This window comes from Panthera tigris, chromosome E1 (assembly GCF_018350195.1).
Source record: "Panthera tigris isolate Pti1 chromosome E1, P.tigris_Pti1_mat1.1, whole genome shotgun sequence".
Classification (NCBI taxonomy): Eukaryota; Metazoa; Chordata; class Mammalia; order Carnivora; family Felidae; genus Panthera; species Panthera tigris.
The window spans coordinates 37,283,606-37,309,923 of record NC_056673.1 but is presented as its reverse complement, the minus strand read 5'-3'; the positions used below and the strand labels follow the sequence as shown (position 1 = coordinate 37,309,923).

General features: G+C 37.1%; 1 protein-coding gene and 1 pseudogene across 2 annotated transcripts in view; both read left to right on the top strand.

Annotated features, from left to right (window-relative positions):
* NPEPPS (aminopeptidase puromycin sensitive) overlaps positions 1-26,318 on the top strand; it is a 90,651-nt gene that overhangs the window by 43,688 nt on the left and 20,645 nt on the right. For both annotated transcript variants that reach the window (XM_042967184.1, XM_042967185.1), the window contains 10 exons: positions 7,439-7,516; positions 15,882-16,003; positions 17,459-17,566; positions 19,037-19,237; positions 19,683-19,779; positions 19,892-19,925; positions 20,770-20,884; positions 22,922-23,086; positions 23,911-24,015; positions 24,431-24,491. In XM_042967184.1, the coding sequence (XP_042823118.1) occupies positions 7,439-7,516; positions 15,882-16,003; positions 17,459-17,566; positions 19,037-19,237; positions 19,683-19,779; positions 19,892-19,925; positions 20,770-20,884; positions 22,922-23,086; positions 23,911-24,015; positions 24,431-24,491 (1,086 nt within the window). The remainder of the gene's footprint in view (positions 1-7,438; positions 7,517-15,881; positions 16,004-17,458; positions 17,567-19,036; positions 19,238-19,682; positions 19,780-19,891; positions 19,926-20,769; positions 20,885-22,921; positions 23,087-23,910; positions 24,016-24,430; positions 24,492-26,318) is intronic.
* Positions 1,444-3,830, top strand: LOC102951963 (annotated as a pseudogene).

Here is a 26,318-nt window from a genome sequence, read left to right as displayed (position 1 = left end):
TACCTCCAAGAGTGAGTTCCAGCTGCTCCATGGTCTTTGGTCTTTTTTTTTTTTCTTCAAGTTTATTTAGTTAAGTAATCTCTACATATAAGGTGGAGCTAGAACTCATGACCCTCACGAATTCACTGCTCCATGCTCTTCTATTCGGCCGGCCAGGCACCCCAGCTGCCTCACATTCTAATTAACACTTGGTGTTTTTAGACTTCTTGCTGTTGGCTAATCTGGTAGGTATGTAATGGTATCTGACTGAGGATTTAATTTTCATTTCCTGATTTTAATGAAGTTGGTTACCTTATTGTATATATATTGGGCATACATATTTCCTTTATTGTGTCAAAGTATTTTGCCTATTTTTATTCTGAGTTCTCTGTCTTTTTCTTGGAATTTAAAGGAGTTCTTTTTATGTTCTGGATGTAAGTTCTTTGCCACTTATGTGTCACAAATATCTTCTGCATCTTAAGTTTAATTTTTTTAATTTTTTTTTTTTTGAAAGAGAGAGAGAGAGAGCAGGGGAGGGGCAGAGAGAGAGGGAGAGAGTGAATCCCAAACAAGCTCCATGCTGTCAGTGCAGAGCCCAATGTGGGGTTTGAACTCATGAACCGTGTAATCATAACCTGAGCCAAAATCAAGAGTCAGGTACTTAACTGACTGAGCCACCCAGATGCCCCTGCATCTTAACTTTCTTAATGGTGCCTCTTAATGTACAGAAATTCTTATTTCATGAGAAATACAATTTATCATTTTTTTCTTTTTAAAAAATTTTTTAAAGATTTTATTTTTAAATAATCTGTACACCCAGTGTGGGGCTCGAACTCACAATCCTGAGATCAAGAGTCGCATGCTCTACTGACTGAGCCAGTCAGGCACCACCCACCTCCCCTTTTCTTTTTCTTTGCGACTGTTGCTTTTTGTCTTAAAAAAAAAAAAACAAAAACAAAACCTTTTTCGATTCTAATATCATGAAGATATCATCCATATTACCTTTTTAAAAAAAATATTTATTTATTTTGAGAGAGAGCACGCAAGCGAGCAGGGGAGGTGCAGAGAGAGGGAGAGAGAGCAAATCCCAAGCAGGCTCTGCACTGACAGTGCAGAGCTGGATGCAGGTCTTGAACCCACAAACTGAGATCTGACCTGATCCAAAACCAAGGGTCAGATACTTAACCAACTGAGCCACCTAGGTGCCCCTATTATCTTTTTTTTTTTTAAGTTTACTTATTTATTTTTAGAGAGAGTGAGAGCATGAGCATGAGCAGGGGAGGGGCAGAGAGATGAGGAGACAGAATCGCAAGCTCTGCTGTCAGCGCAGAGCCCCATGGGGCTCAATCACACAAACTGAGATCATGACCTGAGCCAAAACCAAGAGTCGGATGGTCAGTGGACCGAGCCACCCAGGTGCCCCCATCCATATTACCTTTGAAAAGCTTTGTTTTGATTTACATAATGTACTTCTTAAGGTATGGTACGAGTCCAGGTCCAGCTTGGTTTCTAACCCCCAAAGGGAATTGTGCCTCAGTACTACTTACTAGAACATTATCCTTTCCCCACTGCTTTGTAGTGCTCCATTTGCTAATTCATGTAATTGATACTTCTAGTATCTGTTGATTAAGATTTTGGTCAACCTTTTGTGAGGTTAGTACTATGTTAAAATAGACTTGATTTTTTATTTTTTAATTTAATTTTGTTTAATTCCGGTATAGTTAACATACAGTATTATGTTAGTTTTAGGTGTACAGTATAGTGATTCAACAATTCTGTACACTACTCGGTGTTCATCCTGATAAGTGTACTCTTTAATCTCCCATCACCTGTTTCACCCATCCCCCTCACCCACCTCCCCTCTGGTTTGTTTAGTTTGTTCTCTGTCGTTAAGAGTCAGTTTCTTGGTTTCTCTGTCTCTTTTTTTTTTCTTTGTTCATTTGTTTTGTTTCTTAAATTCCACATATGAGTGAAATCATATTTGTCTTTCTGTGACTGCCTTATTTCCCTTAGTATTATACCCTCTAGCACCATCCATACTGTTGCAAATGACAAGATTTCATTCTTTTTTATGGCTGAATAATACTCCATTGTATGTATATATTCCACATCTCTATCCATTTATCTATCAGTGGACATGTAGGTTACTTCCATAATTTCGCTATTGTAAATAATGCTGCGATAAACATAGGGGTGCGCGTATCCCTTTGAGTTAGTGTTTTTGTACTTTTTGGGTAAATATCCAGTAGTGCGATTCCTGGATCATATGGTGTATTTTCAACTTTTTGAGGAACTTCCTTACTGTCTTCAACAGTGGCTGAACCAGTTTGCATTCCCACCAGCAGTACACGAGGGTCCCTTTTTCTCCAGATCCTTGCCAATACTTGTGTCTTGTGTTTTTGATTTTAGCCATTCTGACCAGTGTGAGGTGATAGCTCGTGGTAGTTTGGATTTACATTTCCCCAATGACAAGTGATGTTAAGCATCTTTTCATCTGACTGTTGGCCATCTGTATGTCTTTGGAGAAATGTCTATTCATGTCTTCTGCCCATTTTTTTTCAATATATGAAATTTATTGTCAACTTGGTTTCCATACAACATCCAGTGCTCATCCCAAAAGATGCCCTCTTCAATAGCCATCACCCACCCCCCCACCCCCCCCCCCCCCCCCCCCCCCCCCCGCCATCAACCCTCAGTTCTCAGTTTTTAAGAGTCTCTTATGCTTTGGCTCTCTCCCACGCTAACCTCTTTTTCTTCTGCCCATTTTTATATTAGATTATTTGCTTTTGGGGTGTTGAGTAAAAATAGATTTGATTTTTATGACTACTAATATTTTTTAAAGTCAAGAAAAATATGAGATACTTCAGTATGTAAATAATGTTTTATGTTCACATTGTGAATGCAAGAGATCAGAGAATCAGTGAGACCTACAGGAAGCCTGTGGTTCACAAAGGAAGGAAGCTATTTTATATATTCTTTATTTTTTATATCTATTATTTATGTAGCATAGTACTGGTTGAATAAAAGGTTAAATTGAGATATAGGATTGTTAGCATATATGAACATATTTAGCAAATTTTCAATTAAGAAAAACTCATCTAGATTTTATTAAGTAAAGCAGGAGTTACCTTATAATTACCGATTGTGTTATCCACTGATAATACAGATTGGCTTTAATGATAACGGTAGGCTCCCTCATAGTGGTATGTGCTTATTAAAAAAAGATATTAGGGGTGCCTGGGTGGCCCAGTCAGTAAAGCATCTGACTCTTGATCTCAGCTCAGGTCTTAATCTCAGGGTCGTGAGTTCGATCCCTGCATTGGGCTCTGCACTGGGCCTGAAGCCTACTTAAAATAGAAAAGAAAAAAGAATTAGTATTAGTGACATAAGATTGCAGCCATTATGGCCTTGGACAATTTATGAAAATCAAATATACAGTCTTAAAGTTAAATGTGAATATAAATACCCAGGAGTACCCCCATTTGTAAGATTTGTAATAAAAATTAATATGAATGGAGTTAAGAGTTCTAATGGAGTGGTGGACCCAAGAGACATATCAATGTTAGCAAAATGGCAGAATTCATATAGCATCAAAGTTGTCCTGTGAGAGCTTCAGCGCCTAATGATGTCTAAAGAAAATGAAACTGCCTCAGCCACTGGAAGGACACTGTTACAACAAGTATTCAAAAAGAAAAACCACAGCCCCCTTCCCCCAATTCGACTGACTGACTGGAAGAGTGTCCCATAATACAAGAGACTTTTTAAGAATTCAAATATATGACTACTACTCTTTTTTCTAACCTTTATTTATTTATTTTTTTGAGAGACAGAGCATGAGCTGGGGAGAGGCAGAGAGAGAGACACAGAATCTGAAGGAGGCTTCAGGCTCTGAGCTGTTAGCTCAGAGCCCAACATGGGGCTCGAACCCATGAACTGAGAGATCGTGACCCTGAGCAGAAGTCCAATGCTCAACGGACTGAGCCACCCCATATAGGCACCCCATACTACCCTTTTTTTTCTAAGAGAATTTTAGAGGAGGGTTTATTCTTTTTTTTTACACATGTAATATAGTTGCTATGTACACTTGAAAGCCCGTATTAGAATGGAATACGGCAATACAAAACTTGATTGTTGTTTTTTAATTTTTTAATGTTTATTTATTTTTTGAAAGAGAAAGAGTGAGTGAGAAAGAGTGAGGGGCAGAGAGAGAGAGAGAGAGGGAAGCATAGAATCCGAAGCAGGCTCCTGGCTCTGAGCTGTCAGCACAGAGCCTGACATGGGGCATGAACCTATGAACTGCGAGATCGTGACCTCAGTCAAAGTAGGACACTTAACCAACTGAGCCACCCAGGTGCTCCACAAAACTTGTTTCAATTTAAAAACTGCTATTCTTGGGGCACCTAGCTCGTTCAGTTGGTGGATCATGTGACTCTTTTTTTTTTTTTTTTTTTTTAAGTTCATTTATTTTGAGAGAGAAAGAAAGAGTGAGCAGGAGAGAGTCTGAGAGGTAAGGAGAGAGAGAATCCCAAGCAGGCTCTGCACGGTCAGTACGAAGCCCACTGTGGGGCTTGATCCCATGAACCATGAGATCATGACCTGAGCTGAAATCAAGAATCCGATGCTCAATGACTGAGCCATCCATGCACCCCCAGAGGGGTACATTCTTAAGCATTAAGGTGATTCTTGGTTTTCCTCTAGGCTAAGTATGATTCTATATATAGGAATCAAGTTAGAGCAAATCTCGAGTTTTTGCCAGCAAGTCATTTCAGTGAAGATTTCATCAGTATTGTATATATGCCAAGTCATGAGTTCTTTTCAAATTTAGGAGCTAGTTTATGACGGTAGAAACAATTTTGGCAGTAGGAAGGGAACTGAGTTCTAGTCCAACTATGTGACCTTAGGCAAATCATTAACTTTTATGTATCATTTTCTTCATCTTTAAAACAAATATTTGATTAAAGTTCTTTTAAAATCTGAAATTGTAGGGCATCTGCGTGGCTCAGTTGGTTGAGCCTTGACTCTTGATTTCACCTCAGGTCATGATCTCACAGTTCATGGGATTGAGCCACATGGGGCTCAGCGCTGACAGCATGGGGCCTATTGGGATTCTATCTCTCCTTCTCTCTCTCTGCCCCACCCCTGCGTTCCCTTCCTCTCTGAAAATAAATAAACTTTAAAAAAAAATCTGAAATTATAGTTTAATGGTTTTGTGAAGGTTTAGCTTTATAAAGACATGTTTGAACCATAATAGTATTAAAAACATTGAAAATTCAATCAGGGTGATTCATAAAAAGGAGTGGATTGTGGGCATCTTGCCTGGCTTACAGAATGTTATTAAATCTGAATCATTGTTACCCATATCAAACTTAAGTCCATGACTGATAAGCCTACCTCTCTGTCTTTTTACCCTCTCTTTTAATAACAGTTTTATTGAGATAGGATTCACATACCATACAATTCACTCATTTAAAGTGTACAATTCAGTAATTTTTAGTATACTCACAGAATTGCACAGCCATCACCAGAATCAATTTTAAACATTTTCATTACCCCATTAAGAACGTACCTGTAAGCAGTCACTTTCCCTTTCTCCTCAAACTCCCAGCCCTAGGCAACCCCTAATCTACTTTCTGTCTCTATATAGATTTGCCTATTCTGAACACTTCTTATAAATATGTGGCCTTTTGTGTCTGGTTTCTTTCACTTAATACAATATTTTTCAAGGTTTATCCTTACTGTAGTATATATCAACACTTTATTTCTTTTTGTTGTCAAACAGTATTCCATTGTATACCACATTTTATCTGTTCATCATTTGATGGACATTAGGGTTGTTTCCACTTTTTGGCTATTGTGAATAATGCTACTACAAACATTTGCGTATAAGTTTTTGTGTAGACATATGTTTTTATTTCTCTTGGATATATACCTAGAAGTGGGAGCTGGGTCTTATGGTTATTCTATTTAATAATTATTTGAGGAACTGCTGGGCTGTTTTCCAAAGTGGCCGCGCCGGTTTACATTCCTACCAGTAATGTACCAGGATTCTAATTTCTCTACATCCTCCCTTACACTTAGTATTTTCTCTCTTTTTGATTTTAGGCATCCTAGTGGGTGTGAAGTGGTGTTTCATTGTGGTTTGCTTTGCATTTCCCTGACGTTGAAGGATGTTGAGCATCTATTCATGTGCTTATTAAGGCTACCTCTTTGGCTGACTTCTGATGTTGGGAATGTGATGTGGTTGATCTACCTTAGCTCTTTTCCCTCAAGTGTCAATTGAGCATTCTGAAGTATCAAATAAGCAATCTTTTGTTACTACTGGTAGAGAGTAAATCAAAGCTGTAATTTAATCCACGCATCTGTTTTCACCTGTATTTCTGTAAAATGCAACAACAAAGAATTTTATTGGAAGTATGACCTGTATTTTACATTTGATTTTTTTAAATTTTTTATTTATTTTTGAGAGAGCAAGAACCAGCAGGGGAGGAACAGAGAGAGAGGGAGACAGAGAATCCCAAGCAGGCTCTGCACTGTCTGCATGGAGCACAATGTGGGGCTGGAACCCACAAACCATGAGATGATGACCTGAGCCGAAATCAAGAGCTGGATGTTTAACCGACTGAGCCACCCAGGCACCCCAGTATGACCTGTATTTTGGTTGGAATTGTTACCTATCTTTGGTTAGGGGACAGAACTTTCATTGATATATTTTAACACCGAAATCTTGGCAATTTGCTGTATCTTTCGAACGTTCGTGAGTAAAACTACAACATAGAAAGCAGTATCTTGTCTGGGCCAGGGATGCCTGGGTGGCTCAGTTGGTTGTACATCCAACTCTTGATTTCGGCTCGGGTCATGATCTCATGGTTCATGGGTTCGGGCCCTGCATCAGGCTCTGTGCTGACAGCTCAGAGCCTGCTTGGGATTCTGTCTCCCTCTCTCTCTGCCACTCCCCCGCTCATTCAGTCTCTCTCAATAAATAAAAGCAAACTTAAATATCTTAGTCACACAAAGATGTGAATGAAGCATGTCTGGGAATCTGGTAGAAGACCTTTTCACATTTATATTAGCCCTATTTCCTTTATGTTATGAAAGTTTTGTGTATTAATACAGATGTATAATTGTTTTTCATGAGCCTTTTTAACTCAGGATGTGGCCTAAAATAGGTTAGTTTGAAATGATACTTTTGTTACTACAAACTTAATTTATTAATTTAATTTATTAAATTAAGAATATTTAGTTTTAGGGACACCTGGCTGGCTCAGTCGATAGAGCATGTGACTCTTGATTTCAAGGTTGTGAGTTCAAACCCCACGTTGAGTGTGAAGCCTACTTAAAGAAAAAAAAAGAATATTTAGTTTTAGTAGAGATTTTGCTCTTAAAAAAGTTAATTGTTGCAGTCTAGATTTGTCTTAGTTCAGTCAGATACGTGAAGTAATGTTTTTTATTTCCATTCCAGAAATACATGCTACAGGATTTAATTATCAGAATGAAGATGAAAAAGTCACCTTGTCTTTTCCTAGCACTCTCCAAACAGGTAAGAGTCATGGCTTTTGTAAGATCCCATGATGAATAGTGACGTCTTACTTCTTCCAAAGAAATTTGTTGTGTGCCTTTTTTTTCCCCTCACCGTTTTTTTTTTTTTTTCCTCAATATATGAAGTTTGTTGTCAAATTGGTTTCCATACAACACCCAGTGCTCATCCCAAAAGGTGCCCTCCTCAATCCCCTCACCGTTTTAAGCAGATTAAATATTAAGACAAAGCTTTTGAAAGAGGTTCATTACAGCTTTTGGGCCACCAGGAAAAAAGATGACCAAAACTAATGATCATCCTATCCTAGAACATAATGCATTGTTTTTCACCTTTTTAGTTTCACCCTTTAAAAAAATACAGTTACCCAGCTCTGTTTTTCCATACTTGAATCCACATGTCTGAGGTGAATTTCCCACAGATGATTTTGATGTATATTATGCAAGTGAGCGTACGAAAGGAAATATTTGTTGATACGAGACTATTATTAAGTATAAAAGCACAAAGAAAGGGGTGCCTGGATTGCTCAGTGGTTAAGCGTCCAACTTCGGCTCAGGTCATGATCTCATGGTTTGTGAGTTCAAGCCCTGTGTCAGGCTCTGTGCTGACAGCTCGGAGCCTGGAGCCTGCTTCAGATTCTGCGTTTCCCTCTCTCTCTCTGTCCCTTCCCCGCTAGCACTCTGTCTCTTTGTGTCTCTCTCAAAAATAAATAAACACTAAAAAAAAAACACACACACAAAGAAAAAAGAAGACTGAGCTTAATGTAGTATAAGAAATTACATACAAGTCAATTGGTAAAGCACTATATGACTTTGATTTATGATCAATTTGAAAAGCAGCAGGTGAAGTACACTTGTGATGAGCACCGAGAGTTATATGGAAGTATTGAATCACTGTATTAAAAATCTGAAACTAATATAACACTGTGCATTAACTAACTGGAATTAAAAGTTAAAAAAAAAAAAAGCAACAGGTAATTTGTATAAAAGAAAATGCAAATGACTAAAACATGTGAAAAGACATTTTGACTTCCTAGTAATGAGAAATATGAAAACAGCATTTACTGATACACCAGTTTTTGTCTGTTATGTAAGCTAAAGTTAAAAAAAAGATTCTTAATGATTTGACTACTTTGATATTACTGGTGGGAGTGCAAATCCATGCAGTGTATTTGGAAGGCAGTCTGGCAATATGTATCAAAAGCCTGGGGGGCCTCAGGGGCTCAGTTGGTTAAACTTCTGACTCTTTAATCTTGGCTCAGGTCATGATTTCACAAACTGTGAGATCAAGCCCCCTGTCAGGCACTGTGCTGACAGCATGGAGCCTACTTGGGATTCTCTCTCTCTCCTTCTCTCTCTGCTCTTTTCCTGGTCGTGCTCTCTCTTGCACTCTCAGAAAAAAATAAACTTAAAAAAACATGTCTAAACATGTTCATGTCTTTTGACTCAGCAGTTCTGAATATAAAGAAAAATCCTAAATGCAAGAAATGCTTTATGCTTAGAAATGTCTGTTGAGACATTACTTAAGGTAGTAAAAAATAAGAATGAGTATATTTACCCAACAGTAAGGGAATAATTAAGCTAATTATGACATATCAGTATGGTGGAATATATATAGCAATTAAAAGTGAGGCTATGAATCCTTAATGCTGTGATGTGCTTGTTATAGTGTAAAATCGAAAAGCAGAATACAAAATTACATATACAGGGTGATGAATCATATCCCTAAAATTGTACAAATAAAATGATATGTCTGGTTGTTGACATACTGATTATTTTATTCTTATTTATACCTTTTTTTAGTTTCCGTAATTTTTAAAAATGTTTATTTATTTTGAGAGACAGACTGTGAGCAGGTTAGGGGCGGAGAGAGAGAGAATTCCAAGTGGGCTCTGCACTGTTAGCACAGAGCCCGACGTGGGGCTTGAACTCATGAACTATGAGATCATGACCTGAGCTGAAGTCAGGAGTCGGATGCTAAATTGACTGAGCCACCCAGGTGCCCCAGTTTCCATAGTTTTTATACTGATAATATATTGCCTAGTATTTTTAGAAAAAAATAAAAAAACCTTTTTTTACATTTATTTATTTTTGAGAGAGATAGAGCACAAGTGGGGGAGGGGCAAAGAGAGAGGGAGACACAGCCTCCAAAGCAGGCTCCAGGCTCTGAGCTGTCAGCACAGAGACCGACGTGGGGCTCGAACCCACAAACCATGAGATCATGACCTGAGCCGAAGTCAGACACTTAACCAACTGAGCCATCCAGGCACCCCTAGAAAAATTTTAAATCGGAGAAGTTTTATTTTTTATTTCAGTCCTCTTTTCATTTTGCCTTTTTCTAACTAGGATTTCTTGTATGAAATGATCATAAAAATAAATGTTTTGCCATGAACATGTATTAAAAGATACTGAATAATATAACATAAAAATTGAGATTTCTCTTCCTCTGATCCCTTCCACTTCCATCATCTGGTGAATCCTTCAAGAGATATTTCATCTAGGGGCGCCTGGGTGGCTCAGTCAGTTAAGTGTCTGACTTCGGCTCAGGTCATGATCTCACAGTTTGTGGGTTCGAGCCCTGCGTCGGGCTCTGTGCTGACTGCTCAGAGCCTGGAGCCTGTTTCAGATTCTGTGTCTCCCTCTCTCTCTGCCCCTCCCCTGTTCACGCTCTGTCTCTGTCTCAAGAATAAATAAACATTTTTTAAAAATTAAAAAAAAAAATAAAGAAATATTTCATCTGTGTAGAAGTATATACATACATTTTCATCTACAAATGGGATGATAAATCTCAGTGGCTTACAGCAGAGAATTCTTGCTTACACACAGCCCTGAGGACTGCTGCAGCCTTCTTTCCACCTTTGCCTAAGAGCTCCACTCAACTCACAACTCTTCTCTTTCTAGGACCTGTAGTAAGCAGCTTCTGCAGCTCAGGGATGGGGACAGAAACAAACCATAAAGATACATTTAACGCTTCTGCACGAATGGTGGTATACTTGATGTCCATTCTCATTTCACTGGTTGAAGCAAATAGCATGGCCAAGCCCAAAGTCACTGGGGCAACAATTACCAGATATTTGATTAAACTTCTATGAAAGAGTCAAAAACCAGACAATAATAGAAATATAGAAACTTGCTAGAAGACAAAAATAAAGTCACAAAAAACCCCACAAAACAAATGAATATCCTTAGAGATATTGTTAATAGCACATTCATCAAATAAGAACAGGACAGAATGTTATCAAACAGAATTAGAGCAAGAAAACTTTGGAAATTATAATACAGTAGAAATAAAAAAAACTTAGGGAGCCTGGATGGCTCATTCGGTTAAGCGTCTGACTCTTGATTTCGGCTCCAGTCATGATCTCATGGTTCATGAGTTCAAGTCCTGTGTGGGGCTGGGCACTGACAGTGCAGAGCCTGCTTGGGATTCTCTCTCTCCCCCTCTCTCTCTGCCCCCTCTCGCGCACATATTTGTGCCCTCTCTCTCAAAATAAATAAATAAAAACGTAAAAAAAAAAAAAAGAAAAAACAATAGAAGTTTTGGAAAATGAAATAGAGGAATCTTACAAACGGGAAGAAGATTTGAGGACCATTCTATCAGAACCAACATCCATCTAGTAGAAGAGGGGACAGAGAAAATGAGAAGAGAAAATTATTAAAGACACAAACAAGAAAATTCCTTTGAACTGAGGGGATTGGAATCTTCATTTTGAAAAGGTACACCACCGAGAGGGACTAACTTAATAAATGTAAAAAATGCCGTATCATTGCAAATCTTAGAACTTCCAGGGATAAAAGTGAGGCTCTCAAAGAGTTTCTCCCCAAAGTCAGAGGGCTGGGAGGAAGGAGGGAATGCTAGCAGGTTACCTTCCAAGTTCAGGAATCAAAATAACAGTAGACTGGGGAGTGGGTAAAATGGGTGAAAAGGAGTGGGAGATACAGGCTTCCCTTTATAGAATAAATTGGGGGGGATTAGAAGTACAGCATAAAAAACATAGTCAGTGGGATTGTAATAGCTTGTATGGTAACAGGTGGTAGCTACACTTGGATGAGCACTGCAAAGCTTATAGACTTGCCAAATCACTATGTTTTATACCTGAAACTAATGTAACATTGTGTGTCAACTATACTTGAATGAATGAAAAAATTTTTTTTAAAAAGGGATAGTAGTAGACCATCAGGAACAATGGAAACTAGACCCTAATGAAGCCATTCCTTCAAAATTATGAATGAATATGATCCTCAACCTAGAATTAATTCTGTGCTTAGCCAAATTGTGAATTTAAAGACGGTAAAATAAAGATATTTTCAGATTTGCATGGTCATAAAAAAAAATTAACTCTTTGTAAAAGATAAAGGAGTGGGAGATGTAATTTAACTAAAACTTTACTTTCTATAGTAAAAAGAAAATAATATGTAAAATTGAAAAATGAAGAAATAGCTGTATAAGCAAGGTATTTAGAAATCACAGAGTTGGGGTGCCTGGCTGGCTCAGTCGGTTAAGCTTCTGACTCTTGATTTTTGCTCAGGTCATAATCTCCCGTTTATGAGATAAGAGTCCCGCATAGGGCTCTGCACTGACAGCTCTGAGCCTGCTTGGGATTGTCTCTCTCCCTGTCTCTGTCTCTGTCTCTCTCTCTCTCTGTCTCTCTCTCTCTCTCTCTCAAAATAAATAAACATTAAAAAATAATAATAAAGGGGCACCTGAATGGCTCAGTCGGTTGAGTGTCTGACTTCTGCTCAGGTTCATGATCTTGAGTCCTGCACTGGGCTTGCCGCGGTCAGCCTGTCAGCACAGAGCGTGCTTCAGATTCTCTGAAAAATCCCCTCCCACCCCTCCCTCATGCAAGCTTGCTTGCTCTCTCTCTCTCTCTCTCTCTCTCTCTCTCTCAAATAATAAATAAAACATAAAAGTTTAAAAAATAATAAAAATAAAATTCATACGATATATAGTGGAAATGTGTTTGCCATTCTAGTCCTTTCTAACTCAGCTCTACTCAAAAGCAAACAGTTTCCTATGTATCCTTTCAAAACTATTCCATAGTTTTGTAAACATGTCTGTATATACTGTTTAAGAACACAGACGTTAGGGACACCTGGGTGGCTCAGTTGGTTGAATGTCCGACTTTTGGTTTCGGCTTGGGTCATGATTTCATGATTTGTGGGTTTGAGCCCTGCATCCGGCTCTGTGCTGACAGGGTGAAGTCCTCTTGGGATTCTCCCTCTTTGCCCCTCCCTTGTTGGCTTTCTCTAAATAAATAAATAAACAAACAAACAAACCTAAAAAAAACCCATAAAGGTTAGCATGCCACGCATCATATTCTGTACCCTTCTTTTCCCCTTAATTGTGTGTGTATTTGGAGAAATACCGGGTGATACTGACATTTCGAAGAGTGAAAAACAGGTTCACAGGAAATGGTGGCATGAAGGCAGAGACCTTTACTCTCTTTTCATACAAATTAATCTGTCTTTAATTTTTTAGCATTTAGTAGGCTCATTAAATTTTTATTGAAGTATTTCAAGGTCTACATGAGGTTTTATAGCAGTTCTATCCTAAGCAGGATAGCAAATAGAGTTTTTGGTAGAAGTTGCAATTTTTCTGTTGTTTACTTTATAAATGAATTTATTGTATGTTTTAAAAGGTTTACCATTCCAAGCAGATAAGTATTGCATACACTGGATATTGAAATAAGGTGTCTAATGTGAGGAACAATGTAAATTTTGTACACAAACAGGTATAAAATTAGACAGTCTGGCAATCAGTTCTTCAGTATGCTGTAAATTTGATAAGTTGACGTTTATTAAGAAGTCTTTTCTCTCCTGTTTTTGCCCTAAAATTCTATATTAGTGTAAGCATTTTGTAATTAGTATTGTATGTGACACTACTTAAATTTATTAATGATTTTTAAAACTTTAACTTGTGTTTTGTTTGAATTTCAGGTAATAACCTTTTCCAATACTTTGTATTTTGTTTAGTATGCCACTTTTTTGGAAGTGGTCACTATCAGTATCTTGTTATGGTTTGATGGCCTTGGAGATTTAAAACCGAGTAAAAGTGTAAGCAGCCTTTCTTATTTAGTTATGAGTTTTAAATCCATTTGTATTCCAAATAGGAAAAGGCAAAAGTAGATTTTCCATGGAGTATGAATTACATAAAAGATATTTTAACAGTTGACTTAGTGAAAACAGACTGGCAGTTTCCATTTACGGGAATTGCAACATAACATTGCATCATACAACTTCCCTTTAAAGGTAGTGGGTTTTTATAATCTATTAGATATTCCTTATAAACTTTATTAATGTGACTATATCTGCTTTTTTAAAGATTAGTGAATTCCTAAAGAAAACAAATTTTATACTATAATTAAATTCTTTAGTATATAATACTATATATACATATCATTTGGTATCACTCATTTAGAATTCTTTCACATTCTTTTATTGTATTCTTATTTACTGTCCCAGTAATCTGTCATTCTCTTTAAGAAAGTATTCATTGTCCCCTTCAGACAGAATGTCTGATTTTTAAAAAATCAGAGTCACAAACATTTATTTAAATAAACTTCAGTTTTTTTCCCAGCATGATTATTTTAAGAATGTGGCACTTTTGGGTGCCTGGCTGGCTCATCAGGAGAGCGTGTGACTCTTGATCTTGGGGTCATGAGTTCGGGCCCTGCGTTGGGTGCAGAGCTTACTTAAAAAAAATTAAAAAAAAATAGAACATGGCACTTTGTTGAGTGATGACTTTGCCACAAAGGTCTGAAATTTTCACTTGAAATTCCTTTCAGAATGAGTTTGAGGTACGTAAGGAAATCAGTTTAATTACTTAATTGACATACTTAATAGACCACAGTGTTTTGTCCAGAAACAGTTTGCAGTTTGTCATTCACTTATTCTGTAGACTTGGACTCTTCGTGACTTTTGGACCTTTTTAAAAAAGTTGAATTTTACAAGGTGAAGATTTGACTTTGAGAACATCCGAAAGGATATGTCAGAAAGATAGAGTCAAGAACATTTTAAACAATGTCAGTGGCATTGCTCTGTGGCATTCCAAAATGACAGTTTAAAACATTAGGGTATAAAATGTTTTAGAATGATTGCCTAATTACTTTATAATCATACTATGTCTTTGATTTGTTAGATTCCCATGCTCTAGCTCTTGTTATAAATAGGCACTTTTAAAAGGATCAAGTAAAAGTCAACATTTTTCTGGTTGGTTTTTTGGGGGGGTTTAATTTGTAAAATGTAGAATGGGATTATTGTTTTGTCATGCATCTGAATTTCATAGATGACTATAGATAATAATTTTTCTGTTGTGAAAGAAAGTATATATACTCACAAAAACTCCCATTTTGTCTAATTTGGTTTGCCCTTATACAATAATAGAATATATATTCAAGTTGCATTTTTATTTGCATTTAGTAATTATTTGATTAAATGTATTTCTTTTATCATTTCAAATGATTGAGGTGACTATAAGAGTTTTTATGCCCCTTTGCTAGCCAAATCATTGATCTTCCATATATAGTTCCTTACAAAAGTAGGGAATCAGTGTTCCATTTGGATTGAACAGATAAGGTCTTATCTTACTGATAGAGTAATTGGCATGAATTCATCTAAATGGACCAATTTATATGGCATAATTGGCAAAGGACATGAATTTTGGATTAAGCAGGCCTAAATTTTTATCTCATTCTTGCTGCTTACTAATCGTGTGACCTCAAGCAAGTTATTGAAGTCAGTTTCCTCATCTGAAAAAAATGGAGACTATACCAACTTTCAAGTTTCTAAATATTTTTAAAGCACCATGCACAGTAACATGTCATACATTTATTAACAAATGTTCGTTTCCTCTTCTGTTTTTATCTTTATGTATTGGTGATTTGAGATGAAGTTAATACAGTTAAAGAACTTAAAAAAAATTTTTTTAACATTTATTATTGAGAGACAGAGAGAGACAGAACATGATCATGGGAGGGGCAGAGAGAGGAGGAGACACAGAATCCAAAGCAAGTTCCAGGCTCTGAGCTGTCAGCACAGACCGACGCAGGGCTCGAACTCAGAAACTGTGAGATCATGACCTGAGCCGAAGTTGGACAGTCAACTGACTGAGCCACCCAGGTGCCCCAATACAGTTAAAGAACTTTATAAGCAGTCACCCTAAACATAATGTTAAGATTTACTTTAGGATTAGTCTGCCATTTCCTTTAGTAAATACTGTATTCTCTCCTTTGCTGGGAGAAGTGTTTGAGAAAGGAAAGAATGAGTTGAACATTGTAACAGGTCAACTAAGTTAGTGTCTTAAGGACATATTTTTAATAACTTGAACTAATATCTATATTAAAGTGGTTTTCATTCATTTTCAATCACAGGTACAGGAACCTTAAAGATAGATTTTGTTGGAGAGCTGAATGACAAAATGAAAGGCTTCTACAGAAGTAAATATACTACCCCTTCTGGAGAAGTGCGTTATGCTGCTGTCACACAGTTTGAGGTATGGTATTCTTCTCTAAAATATTACGATCTTGATGTATAAACATTCTGACAAAGTTCTGTTCTATTATTTGCATGATTATTCTGTTCCCTTCATATTGGTTTATGTCTAATGTCTGTCCCTCAAATGAATTTTTGAGAGCTTTCATCACTTTGTCTTTTAGATATTTGAGAAACTGGTTTGTTTTTTTTTTAGAAACTTTTAAATCTTATCCATGTTAATTCATTTAATTTCTTCTAGTATAAATTCATTTACCTACTGCTGCTGCTCCTAATCTAAAAGTTTTCTGTGCTACCATTTCTTTCCTTATACCCTGTTTACTTTTCAAATAAGTAAGTAGAATGAATTCATCATTTATTTAACTTCTTTTAGAGTGCAGCCAGCCATCTAACATTTTCCTTGGGGAAACTTTTTTCCAAAAGTATGTGCTTCCTCTACTTCTGCATATTTTGTTCCTTCTTTTCAAGATACAGCATCTTGTCATTGGTTCTTTTTTTTTTTTTTTTTTTTTTTTTACTTCATTCTGTTTTGTTAAAGTTTCTTTCAAAACTGAACCACTAAACGTTATTTTGCTTAACAAGTTTGCTCCTTTTTTTTTTTTTTTTTTTTTTTGAGAGAGAGAGAGCTAGAGAGCACAAGTGAGGGAGAAGGGCAGAGGGAGAGAGAGAGAGAGAGAAAGAATCTTAAGCAGGCTACATGCTCAGTGTGGAACCCAACGTGGGGCTCATTCTCACAACCGTGAGATCATGACCTGAGCTGAAATCAAGAGTCACATGCTCAACTGACTGAGCCACCCAGGTGCCTTTCTTAAAAAACAAATTAATTTGTTCTTTGTTTATTTTTAAAGGAAAAAATGAGGTCTCTTTAAGTAGGTCAAGTGGTGGCAGTTTTATGTGTAGTATATGGAAATGCCATTAAACGAACGACCTGTTTAGAACTGATGAGGGCATCTGTCTTTATTCCTGTTGCTGTCATTTCGGATGAAGAACAAAGCACATCGAAGATTCGGGGCGGGGGGTTAATAAATCCAGAGAGGCAACCTGTGTTCCCAGCTCTGAATCCTTACTGTGTACTTGTTGACTCTCTTATGCTCTGTGTTTTGTAACATTACTGCTGAAGCCATTTACACTGAATTTTTGAAATGTTGAAATGTTTTGTTAAAAATATTCTAAAATAGTCTAATACTATAGACTGTTAAGATCTGTAGCAGACCTAATTCCTGGATTATTGTTTATTGTTTGTTTCTGTTTGTTTGGGGTTGCTGATGGGGCAGTGATAGTAAGCCTTATGTTCTCCCTGTAGTCACTGCCTAGCTTGTTGCCTGACACTGAGTAGAAAGTAAACATTTAAACAAGTGAAGGAATGGATGATAGAAATAAGACAATGGCAGTTACTTCATGAAATAGTTGGTTAGGTTAATTCAGTAATATTTAGATTTCATATTCTTTTCTTAAGGCTACGGATGCTCGGAGGGCTTTCCCTTGCTGGGATGAGCCTGCCATCAAAGCAACTTTTGATATCTCGTTGGTTGTTCCTAAAGACAGAGTAGCTTTATCAAATATGGTATGTATGTGTTTGTAAGTATATTTAAATTTTGAATAAGTGTTTAGAATATTTAGTTTGCTGGTTAGACGGAATAGCATGAAACCACGTAGCACACAATGCTTGATACAGAATGGGAACATAAATGTTAGTTTTCTTATTTCCAGTAAGCCCTCTTTTTTTAAACTGCCTTACTTGGAATTTCCCTCCTCATGGAAGAAATTCCTTATAAACTTTAATTTGGAAAACTAAATAAGTGATGAGTTTAATAAATATTACCTGAAAAAAAAATCTGGCTTTCTTGTTAATAATGCCAAAAGATATAGCCATATAATGAAGTGTGTATTGAGGTTTTTGGTTGATTGTACTCTTGGAATATGCTCTTTTCACTGATGTCATTGATCTCTTTCATAAATAGAGTAGGCATTTACCACATGAAGTCTATTGATTAAGACAGAGAGTACCCTATAGCCTATAATATGAATCTGGGGAACCTGGAAAAGCCTACTGTACCTGAAAATAACTGGCTTTTGCCTCCTTTATCGGTAGAGAGAATTCCATAGATAGAATGCCATTCTCTTCTCGAATATTCCTAAAAGGAGAATAATACATTAAACAGATATTCTCTTACCGTTTAGTATGAATGAAATTATCAGGTCTGTTCTTGAGTAAGTTTTCCTTGGAAGAAAGAATAGAGAGATCTTGAGGAAATGGAAAGCCTGAATAGGAAAAAGAGGGGTAACAAAAAAGAGAAACGAGGAACTCTGTAGATAAAAGTGGAGATTCTTCCACAAATTTGCTTAGAACCAGCCTTGGTATAGAGAATGCGCTAAATTTAGAAATCTGTACCCTTTGAAATGTAGATTTCACAATTACACTTCATTAATAGTTATTTGCCTTCTATCCCTCTTTCACTTGAAAAGCATTGAGGTCTTACATCCCAGTGCCTGGCATATAATAGGTATCCAGGAAAAGTTGCTGCTTTTCTCTCACAGATCCTTGGTAGTTTCAACACTTTAGCCCCCAACCTCTTAATGTATCCTTTAAAAAAAATTTTTTTTTAATGTTTATTTACCTTTGAGAGAGAGTGTGCGTGCTCCTGCGCAAGCAGGTGAGGGTCAGAGAGAGAGGGAGACACAGAATCTGAAGCAGGCTGCAGGCTCCAGGCTCTGAGCTGTCAGCCAGAGTCCAGTGTGGGGCTCAAACTCATGGACTGCGAGATCATGACCTGAGCCGAAGTCTGACACGCAACCGACTGAGCCCCCCAGGTGCTCCTATCCTTCTTAATGGGAGAGATTTTGACAGCATGAAAGCAGTGGTTGAATTGGGATAGATAAGTAAGCAGTACTGGAAAGGGGGAAGGAGAGGCAACACAGTTTATGGCTAGTATTTCCTCTAAGGTATTTAATGTAAACCTGTTTAAATTTTCTACTTCTTTCTTTGTTTCTTTTTCTCTTTCTTGCTTTCTTTCTTTTTTTTTTTTTTTTAAAGAATGTAATTGATCGGAAACCGTACCCTGATGATGAAAATGTAGTGGAAGTGAAGTTTGCCCGCACACCTGTCATGTCTACATATCTGGTGGCATTTGTTGTGGGTGAATATGACTTTGTAGAAACAAGGTCAAAAGATGGTGTGTGTGTCCGTGTTTACACCCCTGTTGGCAAAGCAGAGCAAGGAAAATTTGCGTTAGAGGTAAATGTACTTGAAGAGGATTGTTCCAACAGTCCATAACTCCAGGTTGGGGAATTTACATTTCTGATCAATTATTAGTACAATTATTTATAATTTAGTCTGAAATTTGTTGTGCTACGTTGATTTTATTTTTAAGAGAATTTTGGAACTACCAACCTTGGTGTTATATTAACATTTTACAAGATAATGATGAAGAGAATATTAGAGCGGAATTTATTTATCCAGACAGTGGGTGGGAAAATAAGTAATATATTTTTCATACCAAGTTTTAAATGGCCAACCTTAACAAAGCTTGGGGCTAAGGTAGTCTTCGGAGGTAGGGCTCCCCAGGGTTGGTTTCTAGTAACTTGAGGTGCTTTGGCTTGCAACAGGATTCCTGTGTGGATTTCTATATGAACTACAATGAAATATTTATCAGGTGGTTCTTTTGTTTATACTTTTGTAGGTTGCTGCTAAAACCCTGCCTTTTTATAAGGACTACTTCAATGTTCCTTATCCTCTACCTAAAATTGATCTCATTGCTATTGCAGACTTTGCAGCTGGTAAAGTAAATTTCATTTTATTGCTGAATTGTAATAACTTTTTTGAATTTTGTGATTTTTGAGGAAGAGTTATGTACATATATCAATAAATGTTTGTATTTATTTTATGAAGGTGCCATGGAGAACTGGGGCCTTGTTACTTATAGGTATGTTAATGACACATTCCCCTGCCTTGTCTTTTCAATCACTGATTTCGTAAGGTTCACACCTACTTGCGGTTGAGTAGCTTCTGCCTTATGATCTGCGGTAAATTCTCCTACCTCCCCCACTTCTGTGCACATTTCAGGAATGCACATGAACACCCTCTGGTGCTACTATCTGAGATTGTAAGATTTTAAAGTGAGCATCTGGCATTAGTAACATTTTTAGATCTATTTTTGGCTGAGTTTCTCATTTCGGTGCCTTCTCTTCCTCCCAGAAGTTTCATAGTTATTTTTCCAGCTTGAAGAACCTTCTCTGCTTTAATATTTTCTGGCCAGGTTTTTACATGTCTGTCACCACAATACAAACATGTGGGTTGTATAATTTTTAAAGCAGGGTCTGTAAACAAGTTTTTGCCCTGCCTGCTTCAATGAGTTAAGTTTTGGACAGCCTGCTCAGTGTTCTTTTCCGGACTGTGGAATGCATCTTCTCCCAATTTGCCAGTCCCCTTCTTTTAATGGAAGGACTGTCTTGTCTCTGTCTAGCACAATAGTCTAATCCCTCAGACTAAATTCTTTAAGAATTTCAGGCAGCTGTCCTATTTACAAACTGATGATTTAACTTGTGTCACACCTTTGATCTTCTGTTGTATGAATTCTGTTGGAATAGCTTTTAATCTTCCCAGAACTTTTTCTCCTTTGTATACTCGGAGGAAATGTTTTCTTGATATCTCTAAAGCCTAACTTGACCATCTTATTTAGTATTATTTGAATCTCCCTCCCCCACTTGTGCATGCCTGCTTTTATTGCAATACTTTTATTGTTTAAAAAAATTTTTTTTTAAACACAGGGAGACTGCATTGCTTATCGATCCAAAAAACTCCTGTTCTTCATCACGCCAGTGGGTTGCTCTGGTTGTGGGACATGAACTCGCCCATCAATGGTTTGGAAATCTTGTTACTATGGTATTTAATATTTTTAAGTGCTCAAATATATTTGTCTTCATCCTGCTGTACATTATTTTGGCTACATAGTATTTCAGGTTTGACTGGAACACTGTGCTAAAAAATAAATGAATCATAGAAAATCTTTATTTTAGAAGGTCCACTTTGAAAAGTGTTTATCAGAATCTCAGTATTAACCAGGAGCACGTGGACAGTCTTTATTCAACACAAAACACTTCCTAAACTGTTGTAGGGTTTGCCTACAAATGGGAAGCCATACTAATTTGGGTGACAGGGGTTCCTTTTAGGTACAGAGATTCTGTGCAGTGAGATGCCAGCCTGACACTAGTTTCTTGAGAATATTTATTATGTAGTCCAGTAGCTGAAAAATAACCTGATAAATAACAACATGATCTTTGATTAGGCTGAAATGCTTTTGGGGGTCAGTTGTCTCATTGACTAAAATATTACATTGAAATTTAATAGAAACGGAAGCAAAGAAAGTAGGGAATAACTATAAAGTATATTAAAATTTCCAACTGTTCCATTGAGATTATTGTTTATTATAATGTTTACAGTGAATGATCTCTGTCCTCAAGTCTTGACCTTTCCCCTCTTACTCTAAGTAAGTGCTATCTATGGCAGCCAACTATGTTAGAGCTTGGGAGCACAGGGTTTAATGAGTGAACTGGAAGTACCTCTGCAAAGAAAGAACTGGAGATTCTGGAGCCAGCCAGATTCCCTGATAGCATTTTAGGTTGCCAAAGAGCAGAACCTGACTTGGATGTTAGTTGAGTCCATATGTCACAGGAATAAGCAAGAAAGTACGGCATTTAACAACTATTACATGTCTGAGAGAGTTTTTAAAGAAAGCCAGCCCTTGAGATTAAACCATTTCCTTTTGCTTTGGATGTTTAAAATTTTACGTAGGAGTAAAAAAAATTTTTTTGACATATAATTTCATGTGGAATTAAGTATGCTAGTAAACTACCAGCAATACATTTTAGTGGGGGGATATGTGCACATTCTCATATTGCTTTTAAACAACTTTTTACTGGATTTGAGTAACTGTTCTAGTTGTTAGATGTCAGTTGTTTCATTAAGTGAAATGTAAGGGCTTCATGATAGGTTGGTGAATAGCTAGCTCTGTACCAGCTTATCTTCGTGGGAGCTACTAGTTAAATAAGTGCACAGAGCACTTAGACAAATAGCCTTTCATCACCTAGTATTGAAAACATCTGATCTTTCCAGAATTTTAATGCCTTTTTTGTTTTTCACCATTGCATTCGTCCTTTAGCATCTCTATCGTGGATTCTTATATTGATTTCTTTTTTTAAGAGATTTAATCAGCTTTAATGAAACTTGATTAAGATCTCTTTCTAAAAAGTTGTTTTTTTTTTTTAAGTTGGTTTTATCTGTGACTCACTTATATTCCTTGTCCACTCTACTATTAATTCTTATTAACAGGTGAGAATTTTGTATTCCGTAAATACTTAAAACAACATTCGTTACTGAACTACTTACTGCCATGATATTTCTGTTCATTTTACCTAATATTTATATAAGCAGTACTGCTTTTCTGTTTATCTAGAAAATTTGTCAGTTGACAGTAACTTTTCTCAGTCATTATAAAAATCCTTTCTAGTTTTCTGTGTTTGGTCCTGGTAGCTTTCTGGTTTATCAAACTAACTTTTACCTGACAATTTAGGCTCTTGCCTACATTTATCTGTTCTCTTCCCCTTTTCCATATAAGCACCCCCCCCCCCGCCCCACCTTTCTCCTTACATCTTTTCTACCTTTGGTAATAAAAAGTGACTTAGCTATGTTTTGAAATGTCCCTCAGGCATAATGCCAATATCACCAGTAGGCCTTTCTTAGCATCTCTTTTAAACACTTTTTTTGTTGTTCAGACATGTGACTTACTAAATGTTTTTCACTGAATTTTGGTTTATTAAGTTGTAAGTTGTAGAGTATAGTGGAAGAGACATGTGACTTTTTCAAGTTAGTGGAATGAAAAGCATTTTGTTTTCCTTACACATTTCTTTCTTTTGTTTTTAGGAATGGTGGACTCATCTTTGGCTAAATGAAGGCTTTGCATCATGGATTGAATATCTGTGTGTAGACCACTGCTTCCCAGAGTATGATATCTGGACTCAGTTTGTTTCTGCTGATTACACCCGTGCCCAGGAACTTGACGCTCTAGATAACAGCCATCCTATTGAAGTGAGCCATACTTTTCAACCATCGGCCTTTCTCTCATATTTAATGAAATAAGTAATTTGTTTTGGAGATACTTAGGACTCTGAAAAGAAAATTACATGAGCAGTTCACTTGTTTTTATAGCTTATATTTTCAGTCTTGAAAATCTCACAAGGTTAAGTTCTAATTATGTTTCTTTTTAAGGTAAGCAGTATAAAAGTTTGATCTTTGTAGAAGTAAGTGCTATGTACCCATAAACATTCACTAAGTACATTTTTATTGCATAGAATGGGAGAACCATGCCTATTGGGCAGTATGCATAAGGGAACATTTTGATTCCATTGTTTGTTTCAAAGAAAATTCTGAATGTATTTTTTTTGTTGTCATTATCTGTTTTTATGTATATTTTATTTCTCTTGACTTATTTCAGCTTAGTTTATATGAATTAATTTTGCTTCCAAAGAACTAGACTTACAGTCTACTTTGATGTATTTAACGAGGATCCTATATAATTGTAAGCCATTACGATTAGCTGCAAGAAATAAAATGTTTTTCATCTCTCCTTTCTTCCTTCTCCAGTCTTCCAGTAAATAGATCCATAGTGATTTACCTCCCAGCAAAGCGGAGCCAGGACCCTCAGAGACGATGGGGATCATGTCATATATTCCACTTTATTTAGTATTAGTTACTACATGCTTTTTAAGGATCATCATTATGCATTTATCAGTGAGCTAAAGGCAGAAAAGTATCTTATGAGTTAGGAGGGTTTTCCTAGAAAGCTTTTTATGTAATTCAGTATTACAGGCTGTCTGCTTCGTGTTATAACCCTGAGTCACACTGTCTGCCAGGTCAGTGTGGGACATCCTTCTGAAGTCGATGAGATATTTGACGCTATATCATATAGCAAAGGTGCATCTGTCATCCGAATGCTCCATGACTACATTGGGGATAAGGTAAAAAAGCAGTTTAAAAAAATCTTCCATTATGGTGAAATCATAGAGTTTTGCATGGAAAAAAAAATGTCTGCTTTCATTTAAATTAAGTTCCTAAGTAATTTTTCTAGATTCTAGAAGAATATACTCTGATCTGGCTTATACCTCCATTTCTTTTTATATATATTGACTCTCGTGGTCTCTTAGATGAATGACGTGTAAATGTGTTTGGGGGATGTGTGGGAGGCTGGTATAAAACTTAAAAGCAAAAGTAGAAAGCAGAGCGTATGCATTCTTAAATAGAAGGTAGTAGACGTTCGAGGGATATGTGTTTTTCAGTAAATCTGACACTCAGGTAATTTGAGTACTAATATGCAGATACACTATAAATTCCAAGGTCTTAATCTCCCGGATTTTAAAAATTGTGTTTTCTCAGGACTTTAAGAAAGGAATGAACATGTATTTAACCAAGTTCCAACAAAAGAATGCTGCCACAGGTAATCTTTAATAGCTTGAGATACGAGTGGAGAGAAGGTGTTGGCTCTCAATCCAGAGTGGGACATTTAATTTTTCCTAAATGCTTAACATAGGAAATCAAGTTGACTTACCTGGTGCCATGTGTTAAGTCACGGATGAGCATGAATCAGGACCTTCCTTCCGGTGCCCTCTGGTAGTCTGCTCTCCATGGCTCGGTGTCCTGCCACTTCCAAGAAGAGTCTGAAGAGTTCTGTTTGGCCATTAAAATTGCTACAAATTAACCATTTTTAGGAGTAAACTTATGGAATAACAGAGTTTCAATGAAGTAAGGTTTAAGATTTTTAGTGTATAGTGGTCTGTGACTTATTGTGAATGGGAGTCCAAAGAAAGAATAAAGGTGTAAGTGTTGATTGAAAATGACAAAGAACCAGGGTTGGAGTTTTGAGTTCTTAGTGAACAAAAAGTTTAGAAAACAAGATTTATGTAATGTCATTAGTATCTAATAGAATGACAAAAGTTCAGAGAGGCCCGGCCATGGGCTGTTCCTGAGGTTTATGACCTGTGAATTAAAAATACATACATCTATCTGCCTCTCTGTTGAGGACACGATGTAATCCTGACACTCTCCCCTTCTACCCCCCCCCCACCCCGCCCCATTCCCCTGGCCATAAATGTCCATCTCAGTTTATGAAATAGAGAGGCATTCTGTTCCTTAAAACAGAGCCAAAGAAGAATGTGCTCTTGCAAATTTTCTGAGTCTTTAGCATGCATATATACATAATACATGAGGAAAGAGCTTTCTGGTTCTTAAACTGTAATGTACATGCAGGAACCCAGAGCTGAAAATGTTTCTAATTCAGTAGATCTGGGGTGAGACCGGAGGATCTGCATTTCTAACAAGCTCCCAGGTGAAGCCAGTGCCACTAGTCTTTAGGCCACACTTTGAAAAGCAACACCTACCATGTACCTTTTTTGGGTTTATGTTACTTCTAAAGACAGTTGGCAGTTCAAAGACACTGCAGTTACCATCCATGGTTTTTATCCTGTCTGTCCTCACTACCCTTTGCTTAATTCACGCCTTCACAATCTCTACTGAATTCCACAGCTGCCTACCAACTCACTACTTCTTGCCTGCCCCACTCTCTGCAGTTCTCCCTGTCACTCTGAGGCTAGCCAGGGTTATCTTTCTAAAGCAAATACTTGATTGCATCACCTACTGATTATTGCATCACCTACTGATTAAAAACATTTGAGATACTTCAGTCCCTTCACAGTGTAGTCTGTTCTTTTTAAGCCATACATAGTCTTTTTTTTTTTTTTTTAATTTTTATTTATTTTTGAGAGAGACACACACAGAATGTGAGCAGGGGAGGGGCAGAGAGAGAGGGAGACACAGAATCTGAAACAGGCTCCAGGCTCTGAGCTGTCAGCACAGAGCCTGATGTGGGGATTGGACCCACGAACCATGAGATCATAACCTGAGCCAAAGTCGGACGCTTAACTGACTGAGCCAACCAGGTGCCCCAAGCCACACGTAGTCTTAGCTGGTCAGCCCTTGCCTACTGTTTCAGCCTCATTGCTGGATATGCCTTCTAGCTTCAGCGCATTGAACATTTGCTATTAGTAATGTTTTGTGTCTTTCTTACACTTTTTCTTTGTATATAAACCATTTATTTGTCCACCTGGAATGCCCTTTTCCCTTTGCCTAATGAACAACTCCTCTTCAAGATGCAGACCAGAAGCCAACTCTTGTGAAGCCTTTATTTTCCTTGAATTTTTTTTTAACGTTTACGTATGTATTTTGAGAGAGAGAGAGTGCGAGCAGGAGAGAGGGACAGAGAGGGAGG